General features: G+C 38.6%; 1 protein-coding gene across 1 annotated transcript in view; it reads right to left on the reverse strand.

The window, feature by feature from the left end:
• PRKCH (protein kinase C eta) overlaps positions 1–12,384 on the reverse strand; it is a 233,848-nt gene that overhangs the window by 100,748 nt on the left and 120,716 nt on the right. The window contains exons 3-6 of the mRNA XM_055436882.2: positions 10,742–10,892; positions 5,497–5,531; positions 3,550–3,638; positions 1,930–2,059 (exon numbers count right to left, since the gene is read on the reverse strand). Coding sequence (XP_055292857.1) covers positions 1,930–2,059; positions 3,550–3,638; positions 5,497–5,531; positions 10,742–10,892 — 405 coding nt within the window. The remainder of the gene's footprint in view (positions 1–1,929; positions 2,060–3,549; positions 3,639–5,496; positions 5,532–10,741; positions 10,893–12,384) is intronic.

Consider the following 12,384-nt stretch of genomic DNA (forward strand, 5'->3'; position numbering starts at 1 on the left):
AATTTATGCAATTTAGGGTTATCTTCTTTGAGAAAAAGAACACTCTGGGGCTTCCCTGGTGGCTCAGTAGTTGGGAATCCGCCTGCCAATGCAGGAGACGCTGGTTCAATCCTTGGTCCGGGAAGCTCCCACATGCTGTGGGGCAACTAAGCTGGTGTGCCACAACTATTGAGTCTGAGCTCTAGAGTACGGGAGCCTAAGCTACTGGAGCCTGCACACCCTAGAAACCATTCTCCCCAACAAGAGAAGCCACCGCAATGAGAAGCCCGTGGACCACAACTACAGAGTAGTCCCTGCTTGCTGCAACTAGAGAAAAGCCCATGTATAGCAACAAAGACCCAGAGCAGTCAAAAATAAATAAACAAAATCATTTTAAAAAAAGAAAAAGAACACTCCATCAAGTAGAGAGCTTGGAAGGTGGCTTGCATGGGAGGGACTCTGAGGCTTAAGCTTTATTAGCTTCATAGGACATCCTCCTCTCTCAGGAAGGCTGGTACGGAGACATACAAGCCAGTAGTGGCCTTTCTAAAGTATCACGTGACAATAAAAGCAAAAATTATAGGAGCTGGAATTCTGTAGGTGTGCTATCCTTAGCACCACCAGGGACAAGAACCACACAGATGAGCCCCACCCATGGCCCTGTACAGAGCATACAAAAGCAGAAACTGACTTTCACCCTAGAAAGGGACACCACCCAGCTAATGATCAAGCAGTACCTAAAACAAAGCCACACGGGCACTATCTGCTGTTTCAGTTGAAAAATAATTTATTTCACAAATCTATGAAAAAAGAATCCTTGTGACTCCCATGGACTGTAGCCCTCCGGGCTCCTCTGTCCATGGGGATTCGCCAGCCAAGAATACTGGAGTGGGTCACCATGTCCTCCTCCAGGGGATCTTCCCAACCAGGGATGGAACCCAGGTCTCCTGCATTGCAGGTGGATTCTTTACCGTCTAAGCCACCAGGGAAGCCCACACACACAAAGCACACATGAAAAAAATAATAATCAAACGGGGCTCTGGAGAAACAAAAGAATTGGCCTTTCTTAAAAACAAGGGACTAGCCCCTTTTTGGTAATAGAAGCAGCTTTGGTAATTCCAGCCAGTGGAAGTTGCCCAGTTTTATTGACATGAACTCTGCCTTCCTCTGGTGACTTAGAATGTGCCTAAGGCTTTAAGCTGAATTTCACATGTATTTCAGCAGGGGACAGTGCATCCCACAACAGCCAGACTGTTACAGAAACAGTGAGACATGACTCCAGGCCTCTCAACTCCTAACAGGACAGGGATCAGCCCCCATTTCCCAACCCTTTGCAAAGGCAAAAGCTCAAAACTCAGGCTCCCTTGGGCATACCTGTTGAAGTGCAAGCCCACATGGGGCCAAAGCTGAAGAGTCCTTCATTCCACCTACCCTCCCTCCAATCTCTATCAAGCTCTTTGAGAAGACATAGGGCAGCTCCAGCTATGCCTTTGTAACTCAATTTCTGCTTATTTCTGGTGAGGTCATCAGACCAACTCTCTTGCCAGTTCTTTACCAATAACCCAACCTTCTCTGCTGACCACCTCACCTCCTACTATCTCCCATTTCTGACCAGATGCCATTTTTCCCTCTTTCATATACCTATTGAAATATACAATGACTAGCCTGTACTCAGCACTGAACAGATGATAGCCAGTAGGCTCGCTAAGAAGATGGGACATTTAATTTAGCAACTGCATAAACATGCTGTAGTGAGGAAATGTGTGGATCAAGTGCAGCTCTCTTTACATGCCTGACAAGGGGCACATTCGATCTAGGGTCACAGAGATGTTTGTTTATAAAGGATCTAAAACCATCAGTTCTAGGTCAGATTCTGAACTGCAGAATTTGGAAAGCTCACAGCGAGGTGTTCTCATGAGGAAGCAGCCACCCCACACCCCAGCATCTCACTTTTACACTGAAGTCCTTGTCGCATTATACCCCAGAGCAGGGAGCCACAGTGGTCGCAGAACGTCGGCACCTTGTAGTTGTGGACGCTGAACTTGTGTGGGATGTTGATTCCAAACCTCTGCTCAGCAGTCTGTAAAAAGGAAACAGGAGGATGAGAGCTGAAACGCCACACCTTCTGCGAAAACCGTTAACAGGAGCCCACCAAATTCATAGTGTTACTCTAACACCTGAGATGGGTACATCGCTACTGCTCAGCAGCAGTGAATTACCCAGGCCTGACAATGCAGACTGAGCATGTTTTCTAGAGAGCAAGACTGGACAGAAGCATGTGGTATACAAGATTGTTCTCCATCTTGGGAGATTAAAAGAAATTTGAATTTTCATTTCATCTTTTATATTCAAGCTGTGTGTCTCTCCCTACCAATCCCCTCACACTTATGTCCATTTCCTAGAACCTGTGAACTTCAGGATTAAACAAGCCTTTTATAGACTACATACACTTATGTCATCATAAATTCTTCCAAAAATTGATTATATCATGAGAACAGGGCAGAGGGTGGTACCCAGAGGACATGGAACCACCTAAGGAATTCATTCCAAAGTGACATTCAAAAGTGGTGATCTTATTTCGCCCTTCCAGCCTCTGCCTGTCTTTGCCTTTTGGTATCTCCGTGCAAAGATTCTGCTTTTGTGTCACATACAATCACTTCTTGGATCAGGTGTAATCTCACATATTATTTTCCGCAAATACTTAGATTAGGCATATGCTCTATGGTCTACATCAAATTTAAAGCAATAACAACAGAGCCACACATAACAGGAAGTGGGATAATATTACTCCTCTTGAAACCTTTCTGGCCTCCTTCTCAACAGAAAGAACACACGCCTCTAAGTGTACTCTATAGCAATCCTGGTTTGTACCCTGTAAAGGACCATCAATTCGGAGCCAGACTTTTCCGTGCACCTGTGAATTTACCACTAACTGTTGGTAATATTTCACCTGCCCTCCACCTTCAGAATTTAGAGCTTTATACCCACCTCAGCTGGAAGCAAAATGGCAAGAGTGAAGTTCAAGAATTTATGTATAAATAAACATCTTCCCTGAAATTCCTTGAGAGGCTGGAAGGGGCCAACAGTCACTTTATTTAGGGAGTGCAATTTACAGTTAACAACATATTTATCACATCAGTTGTATCTTGCAGTATTGATCCTATTTTGATTTAGGCTGAGAGAGAAACTAGCTAGCAGAGGCTGGATTCTACATTCAAATACCAGTCATCCAATGCCAAACTCAGGGAACTTCTCACAATTCCAAATCTCTCTTCAAATTAGAAGAACTGATCCCTAGAGCTTTTACCCAGCTGATCACTAATGGAATTATCTTAAGGACAGGTTAAGTTAAGCAAGTATAGGAATACAATGCCATAATATAAAAAGGAGAGACATTTCGATTCTGATACAATCGTTGGCTTCAAGGAGTATGGAAGGAGAGTGGGGGGTGCAGCAAAGAGGGACAGAGGGAGAGACACAGAGGCGGAGAGGGAGAGAAAAAGGAGGAGGGAGGGAGAGAGACTGTGCACACAGAAGCATGTGTAGACAATCAGCAAACTGCTCTCTTACCTTTGAATCCACTTTGTTAATATTGTTTTGGCAAGTGCAGGCTGTGACAATTAGATGATGGCAGCGCTTGTGGACAACACAGGTGCACACTAGGGAATTAAATCCAGCAGTTACACATTTATCAGAGGCTGACAGCCCAGGCAGTTTCAGTAGAGTAACAAGGGCCACTCTGGCCTCATTTAGATGCTGGGCTCACGGGAAGCCTGTGCTCCTGTCCTTCCTAGGGTAAATACTCTTTACCCTCACCCTAACCCAGGCCTTTGCTCATGCTCAAACTATTCATACTCAAGTCTGGAACCAATATCATCATTCCTGGCTTTAATCCGTCCTGTGCCCACCTCCAGAGGAATCATCTCACAGTATGATACTGGTATCTTCAGCCCCAGGATCTAAAGCACTCAGCCGTGTCTCACTATCAGTCAGAACAGAGCTGAAGTTTTCCAGATGAGTTCCAGGGTTTCTCAAGCCCACCCATACTCACTTGTCACATTTCTTCTCTGATGGTTTTTTGTTCCATTAAAAACCAGACTAGTTGCACTTCCTGCAGTAAGTCTTCACCCTCATCCACACACTGTCCCTGTCCTTCTCAATTCCTAAGATATCTTCCTTTCCTATCACTTAACTAAATTAAATTTATAACAGGACACGATTTTTAAAAATGCTTCTTCCATGGAAACACACTCCCCATGACTTCCCTTCTAGACTGAAACTCTCTCCCTCCTCTGATCTCCTAAACTTTTAGCTGGCCTCCCTCATTTAAAGTGTTCCACATATGGCCTCCAGGGTACTCAGGATTCCCAGCCAGCATGATGACTTGAACAAAGTAGGCATTCATTAAGTATTTGCAGAATGACTCAATCAATTGTTTGAATAGCTAGAACTTTATAAATAACTTTTTCTTCATTTTCATTTAGATAACTGATAGAGTGTAGACACAGTCCAATTTCCATTAAACAGCAATGAAGCAATATTAAAAATACACATCATTTTTAAGATCTTTCAAGACATATGAAAGTTTCCAGGATTAAATACATAAAGACAGATGACAAGTCAGTAAATAGCACTACAGTCTAAAACAAATCTAGCTTTCATCAGATTGAATTCTCAGGAGAACCGAATTGAAAGTGCCCAGGGAACTAACTGGTCTTTTTATATGAGGGAATCCTTCACATAGAAAAAATTTATATTCTGAGGCATTTGTGTTTTTCACAGTCAGCTTGACTACAGGTTTATTAATTTTATTGATATTTTCAGAGAACCAACTTTGGATTTAGTGGATTTTCTTTACTGTTTCCCTAAATTTCACTGTTTCCCACTCTATTTTTATTATTTATTTTCTACCACTCATTTTAGGCTTAAGTTTCTCTCCTTTCTGAGATGGAAACTTAGATGATTGATTCTAGATCTTTCTTCTTTTGTAATCTATACATTTAATACTATAAATTTTCCTCTCAGCACTGCTTTCACTGCTCACAAACTTTGATAAACTATATTTTCATTGGATTTAAAATATTTTTAAAATTTCCTTTTAAGTCTTCTTTGACCCATGAGCCATTTAGAATATATTGCTTAATCTTCACATACTTGGAAGAGTTTTAATTATCTTTCTGTTATTGATTTTCAGTTTAATTACACTGCTGTCTGAGAAGATACTTTTTAGGATTTCGATTCTTTTATATTTGTTATAGTTGGTTTTATATCCTAGAATGTGGTCTCTGTTGGTAAATTTTCCTAGGAAACTTATGAAGAATGTGTATTCTGTTGCTCTTAGATGGAGTAGTCTATAAATGTCAATTTGATCAAGTTGTGATAATGCTGTTATGGGGTCTCATTTGACCTACAGAGAGTTATTTATGAAAATATTAATGGAATGTACCCTGTTTCCTCTTGGTATAATCACTTAACACAGGAACAAGATTAAATATACTTTCAAAAATGTTTTCTTACCTTGGCATTGATAACCCTGTTTTCCAAATACACCCCTGGTTCAAGACAATAGAGAAAAAAGTAACCATTAGTCAAACATTTCAGCAACAACTCCTATAAGGAAAACAAATTTCATCCTCTAGTCCTTTATAAAAATTAAAATTTCAGAGAAGCAGCAGCGATGATGTCCTTTTTAAGTGCTTGTTAGTGAAGTGAGTGAAAGTGAAGTCGCTCAGTCATGTCCGACTCTTGGCGACCCCATGGACTGCAGCCCACCAGGCTCCTCCATCCATGGGATTCTCCAGGCAAGAGTACCAGAGTGGGGTGCCATTGCTGGTGCTTGTTACCATAAGACAAAAAGGAAATTGACAAATTAGAATACTCCAAATCATAAAAACAGGTAAGTATTGCCAATTCTCATTCTACCAACCTCTGTGGCAATCCCCCTAGTCCTTAGTGAAAATAAGCCCTTCTCTGTGTGTGACTGAGCCTCAGGCTGAAGTGTCACTCTACCGCCTAACTGAGCATTCCCTCTCACATACACATAAAGATGTGTAGAAGGTGAAATAAACAGTTACAGATATACATACAGAGGTAAACAAGTGAGCCCAGAGGACCTGAGACCTGAGGCATCTTTCCTCTTCTCTGTGCCCACATCACCCCAGAGTCCACAGGGGAGAAGTACAACCACAAGATGCCCATCCTGCTCATAGCTCCCATCTCTGTCTCTCCCTAAAACAGTCTCTGGGTGACAGTGACACAATTTTCACCCTCATTAATAAAGATCACATTTTACTAAGCCTGTAGGATGTGCTAGGCAATGAGCCAAGCAGCTAACATGTACTATCTCACTTAATCCTCACAAAGGTCATGTGAGGCAGCACACGTGACAGGATGACCTAGAGCACAGATCATAAAGTCAGATGGCCTGGATGCGTTTTGGGGCAAATTATTAACTTCTTTGAGCCATTGATTCTTAATGTATAAAAGGCATAATGATAACAGTACTTACTTTATAAGGTCATCATGAAGATAAAAAGGGTTGATAAAGACTTAGAATAGTGTCTGGCACTCTAAGTGTACATAAAAGTTTACTATGTAAATAAAATTATTATCTCTGTTTTGCAGATGAAGAGACACTGATGGGTTATATAACTTGTCCAGGTTCACATATCTAATTGGTGATGAGAATGAATGCCAGTGTCTATATGCTTAACTATATATATGTATAACACATATACCACTATTTTAAGTGTGTGTGTAGGGAGGGGGAAGGTAGGTGGGAGTTAAAGTTCCTTGGTAGAAAAATACTTAGTTAAATTATCAAGCAACTTTCCATTTAGAATGTTAGTTGAGATCACAAGTTCTCACCCAAAATGCCTACTAAACACCTGTACTAGCCAGGTCATGTAAAGAAGAGAAGCTGAATGGTGTGACATGAAATAAACAGCAATGGACAGTCACTCTTCTGATTGGGCAAACCCAGGGAGAGGAGTGTCTACAGATAACTGAAGCATGTAAAGAAGAGAAATGGGCTCAAAGTTGCCAGAGATGCTAATTTTTCTCATTTAAACATGGAATAGGGATAGTTTCCTAAAGACTATAACTTAAGGCTTCATCATATCAACAACCAGTATAGGGCCTTTGGTTTAGACAAGACTTTCTTTTTTTATTTAATTTTTTAACGTGTACAAAGTTAGGGTCATTTCTTTTTTAAAATTTATCTTGAAGTATAGTTGATTTATGATGTTACATTAGTTGCTTGTGTACATCAAAGTGATTCATTATATATAAGTTCTTTTTTAGGTTCTTTTCCATTATAGGTTATTAGAAGATACTGAATATAATTCCTGGTATTATACAGTAGGTCCTTGTTGTTTTTCTATTTTTTATATATATGTGTGTGTGTGTGTGTGTGTGTCTGTTAATCATGAATCCTTAATTTATCCCTGTCCCCTCCTTCCCTCTTTGATAACCATAAGTTTGTTTTCTATGTCTGTGGGTCTATTTATATTTTGTAACTAAGTTCCTCTGTATCATTTTTTAGATTCCATGTATAAGTGATATCATATGATATTTGTCTTTCTCTTTCTGACTTCATTTAGTAAATGAAGTTGGTTGAAAGAATACAGAAACAAGACTCGTATCTATGGTACCTACAAGACACTCACTTCAGATCTAAAGAAACACAGACTGAAAGCCAGGGGATGGAAAAAGGTATTCCATGTGAATGGAAATCAAAATAAAGCTCAAATAACAATATTTATATCAGACAAAATAGACTTTAGAATTAACACTGTTACAAGAGCTAAAGAAAGACACTATATAATGATCAAGGATCAATCCCAGAAGAAGATGTAACAACTGTAAATATACATGCATCCAACATAGAGGCACCTCAATATATAAGGCAAATATTAACAACCATTAAAGGGAGGAGTTGACAGTAACACTATAATATTAGATGGCTTTAATACACCACTTTCAGCAATGGACAGATCATCCAGACAGAAAATCAATAAGGAAACACAGGCTTTAAATAAAATATTAGACCAGATAGACCTAATTAATGTTTATAAAACACATCACCCAAAAGCAGAAGAATACACATTCTTTTCAAGTGTATATGGAACATTCTATAGGATGCATTCTCCTAGATCACATGCTAGGCCACAAAACAAGCCTCAATAATTTTAGAAAATTGAAATATCAAGCGTCTTTCCAACCACAATACTATGAGATTAGAAATCAACTACAAGAAAAAAACACAAACACATGGAGGCTAAACAATATGCTACCAAACAACCAATGGATCACTGAATAAATCAAAAAGGAAATTAAAAAAAAGATACCTAGAGACAAATGAAAATGAAAACATGGCAATCCAAAACCTATGGGATGTGGCAAAAGTAATTCTAAGAAGGAAGTTTATAGGGATACTATCTTGCCTCAGGAAATAAGAAAAAGCTCCATTAACAACCTAACCTTACACCTAAAACAACTAGAGAAAGAAAAAACAAAGCTCAAAGTTAGTAGAAGGAAAGAAATCACAAAGATCAGAATAGAAAAGTGAAATAGAAACTAAAAAACAATAGGAAAGATCAATGAAACTAAAAATTAGTTCTTCAAAGAGATAAACAAAATTGATAAACCTTTAGCCAGACTCATCAAGGATAAAAAAAGAGGGCCCAAATCAATAAAATCAGAAATGAAAAAGAAGTTACAACTGACATCACAGAAATACAAAGGCTCACAAGAGACTACCATATGCAACTATATGCCAATAAAATGGACAATCTAGAAGAAACAGAAAAATTCTTAGAAAGATACAATCTCCCAAGTCTGAACCAGGAAGAAATAGAAAATCGGAACAGACCAATTACCAGAACTGAAATTGAATCCATAATAATAACAATTAAAAAATCCCTCCCAACAAACCAAAGTTCAGGCTCAGATGGCTTCACAAGTGAATTCTACAAAACATTTAGAGAAGAGTTAACATCTATCTATTTGAAACTCTGCCAAAAACTCGCAGAGGAAGGAAGACTTCCAAACTCATTTTATGGAGCCATCATCAACTTAATACTAAAACCAGAGAAAGATATCACAAGAAAAGAAAATTACAGGCCAATATCACTGATAAACATAGATGCAAAAAATCATCAACAAAATACTAGCAAATCGACTTCAGTAATACTTTAAAAGGATAATAGACTAGACCCTGTTCATGATTTAAAATACCAGAAACATAAGCTAAGCCTGGATTCTGACTTATTAAAAGGTATAAAATCCACAGTAATCACAAAAACCCACATAATACAAAGCAACTGATCAATATTCAGAAATGAACCAAATGTTTCTGCCTTAAACAAAATGACTAAGTTCAGTACAGTTCAGTCGCTCAGTCATGTCTGACTCTGCGACCCCATGAACCGCAGCATGCCAGGCCTCCCTGTCCATCACCAACTCCCGGAGTTCACCCAAACCCGGGTGCCATCCAACCATCTCATCCTCTGTCGTCCCCTCCTCCTCCTGCCCTCAATCTTTCCCAGCATCTGGGTCTTTTCAAATGAGTCAGCTCTTTGCATCAGGTGGCCAAAGTATTGGAGTTTCGGCTTCAGCGTCAGTCCTTCTAATGAATATTTAGGACTGATTTCCTTTAGGATGGACTGGTTGGATCTCCCTGCAGTCCAAGGGACTCTCAAGAGTTTTCTCCAACACCACAGTTCAAAAGCATCAATTCTTCTGTGCTCAGCTTTCTTTATAGTCCAACTCTCACATCCATACATGACCACTGGAAAAACCATAGCCTTGACTAGACATACCTTTGTTGACAAAGTAATGTCTCTGCTTTTCAATATGCTGTCTAGGTTGGTCATAACTTTCCTTCCAAATGACTAAAGTTTGCAACAAAAGCAAAATACAAGAGTGTTTTCTTCCTTCTGAGAAGGGTGTGTGTGTATGTTTTGTGCAAGTGAGGGGGTGTTTCTTCTCTCTCCATGCAAATAAATGTGTTTAATGTTGCCTCTAATTGAAGACTGGAGGAGGAAATGGCAACCCACTCCAGTATTCTTACCTGAAGAATCCCATGGACAAAGGAGCCTGGCAGGCTACAGTCCATGGGGTCACAGAGTTGGACACGACTGAGCGACTTCACCTTCACTTTCTAACTGAAGATAACTACTATTTAAATTTATTTCACATTATAGTTTGCCTCTTAGACTTAAGCTTGAGTGACATATATAATATTATTCCAAATCATCTAGAATTTCTCAACAGTTAATTATCTTAATTCTTAAATGCCAGGGATTATAGTATGTGGTCACTGAAAGTATTACCTTCAGCTACATATGATAAGGCTGAAGACCACTGTGTGCTTAGTGTAGCTGAAACAATTAATTTCTGTAAGTCATCATGTGATTCACGCCTTCTGAGAGAAACCCTGTTGATAGTTCTTTCCTCTTCAGGGGCAGACCATTTATTAATTGATTAGCCTCTCTAATTATTGCTTTTTGACCAATTCATGACTCATTAACATATTTACCAAAATGACTAGCAAAAGAAATAACATGTAAAACTTAATCTGTAAATTGTGTAATTTTTTTCTGCTGGTTTGGGGATTAAAGTTTCTAGGTCAACATATTAGAATAAGAGGGGAAAAATCAGATTCTAAAACAATTCTTAATAATCATGTTTTCTCCTGAAATCACACACAACCAGAGGAAGTCTCAACTCATGGCAGGAGAGAAGCCAAGGAGCCTCTTACCAGATAAACTCCCTGCAGTGAGAGCAGTAGGTGGGCTGCCTCAGGTATGTGGCCATGAACTTGTGTCCGTTGATCTGGTGGACTCGCCTTCGCATAGCCCTTTGGCGCTTCCTGGTAAAATGTTTGAAGATTCGGTCTCTCTGGAGAGTCGCTGTATATTAAAAGAAGGGGGGGAAAAAGAGTGTAATGAATCTATCTGCATCTAATGTGTGAGAAATTTGGATAATTCAAATACTTCCCAGATTATTATTATTATTTTATTTCTTCAAGATGCAAAACAGTCCAAAAAATCATCATGCTTTGTTGGACCTATGAACTCTGAGATTCCCATTGCCTATCTTGGGCTAGTCTCTCCAGCACAGAGCATGTGTTCCCCAGGGTTCTGATGTCCCCATATGTGGTATGTGACAGCAGCATGGTCTCATGGTACCTGTCCAGCTGTCTAGGACCTTAGATCCACTGACTGACTGGCAAACAGGACTCCTCATTACTCTCCTTCCATGCTAGTGTCGTCACAAAACTTAGCAAAGGAATTGCCCCCAACACAGTGTGAGCCCTGCCCAAAAGCATCATTTCCAGCACCATCTCTGTTAATTTGGAATATGTAGAAATTAACTGGGAAGACACTCAAAGTTCCTTTTCTAATCTCACATTTTAAAGATAGTGGCTCCTAATCTGAAGACTTGAGAACTGTGCACCATTTAAAGATGGAAAATGATCTTTTCTACTTTACTATTTTAGAATGCTCCCAATGTATGCGGACTTGTGATTGTAAAATAAAGATTCCTTCTTCAATAATGCTTTTAAATAAATCACTGCTCCAAAGGAAATTAGAGGAATCATACAAGAATAATCTGCTAATAAATTTTAAAACCTGGAAAAAAAGCAGAAGATTTCTGTGTAAACATAATGATCAAAATTCACTAAGAGTTACATAAAACAATAGTCTACTTTTTAGAAAGAATTATAAAGATTTTAAAGGACTACCTCTAATTTTGAAGTAGTCATTTTAGGTAGACTTTTCCCAATAGCAATTATACTCAAATAACCAGAAACTTCTGTACTACTCAGCATTACCTTAAAAGAAAAACTCACTGTGACCAAGTAGGAATTTTCTCAGAAGCATAACAATGGGCATATTATTACAAAATCTATTATCTCTTATTCTATTAATAGGTAAAAGAATAAGTATGACAGTTTCAATAGATGTTAAAAAGGCACTTGGTAAAATTTAACTTGTAATCCAATAAAAAATTCTTTTAAAAAGACTAGAAGAGTATCTCTTTAACATGACTAACACATTATTTCACAGCTCAAAAGCTAAATGGTAATTTTTTAAAAATTCCGGTGACAGTTAAGAACAAATAAGACTAATTATCACCACTATTGTTTAATATTATTCTGAAAGTAGTTGCTAAAATGATTAGATATGAAAATTAAAGATCAAACTATCAGGAAAAGGTGCCAAAGATACCACTATTTGAAGTTACTTAACGAATGACTAGAAAACTCAGGAGAATTTAGCCTAATTTATTAAAAAATGAGTACAGTATGATGGACGGTAATAAGTCATTAAAAGTCAAGGTATTTATTATGTCAAAAGAACTTATTAGAATAATCTTAAAAATCCCATTCATATAGCT

Source organism: Moschus berezovskii, chromosome 9, assembly GCF_049115385.1.
Source record: "Moschus berezovskii isolate FMDL1 chromosome 9, NW_MosBer_1.0, whole genome shotgun sequence".
Lineage (NCBI taxonomy): Eukaryota > Metazoa > Chordata > Mammalia > Artiodactyla > Moschidae > Moschus > Moschus berezovskii.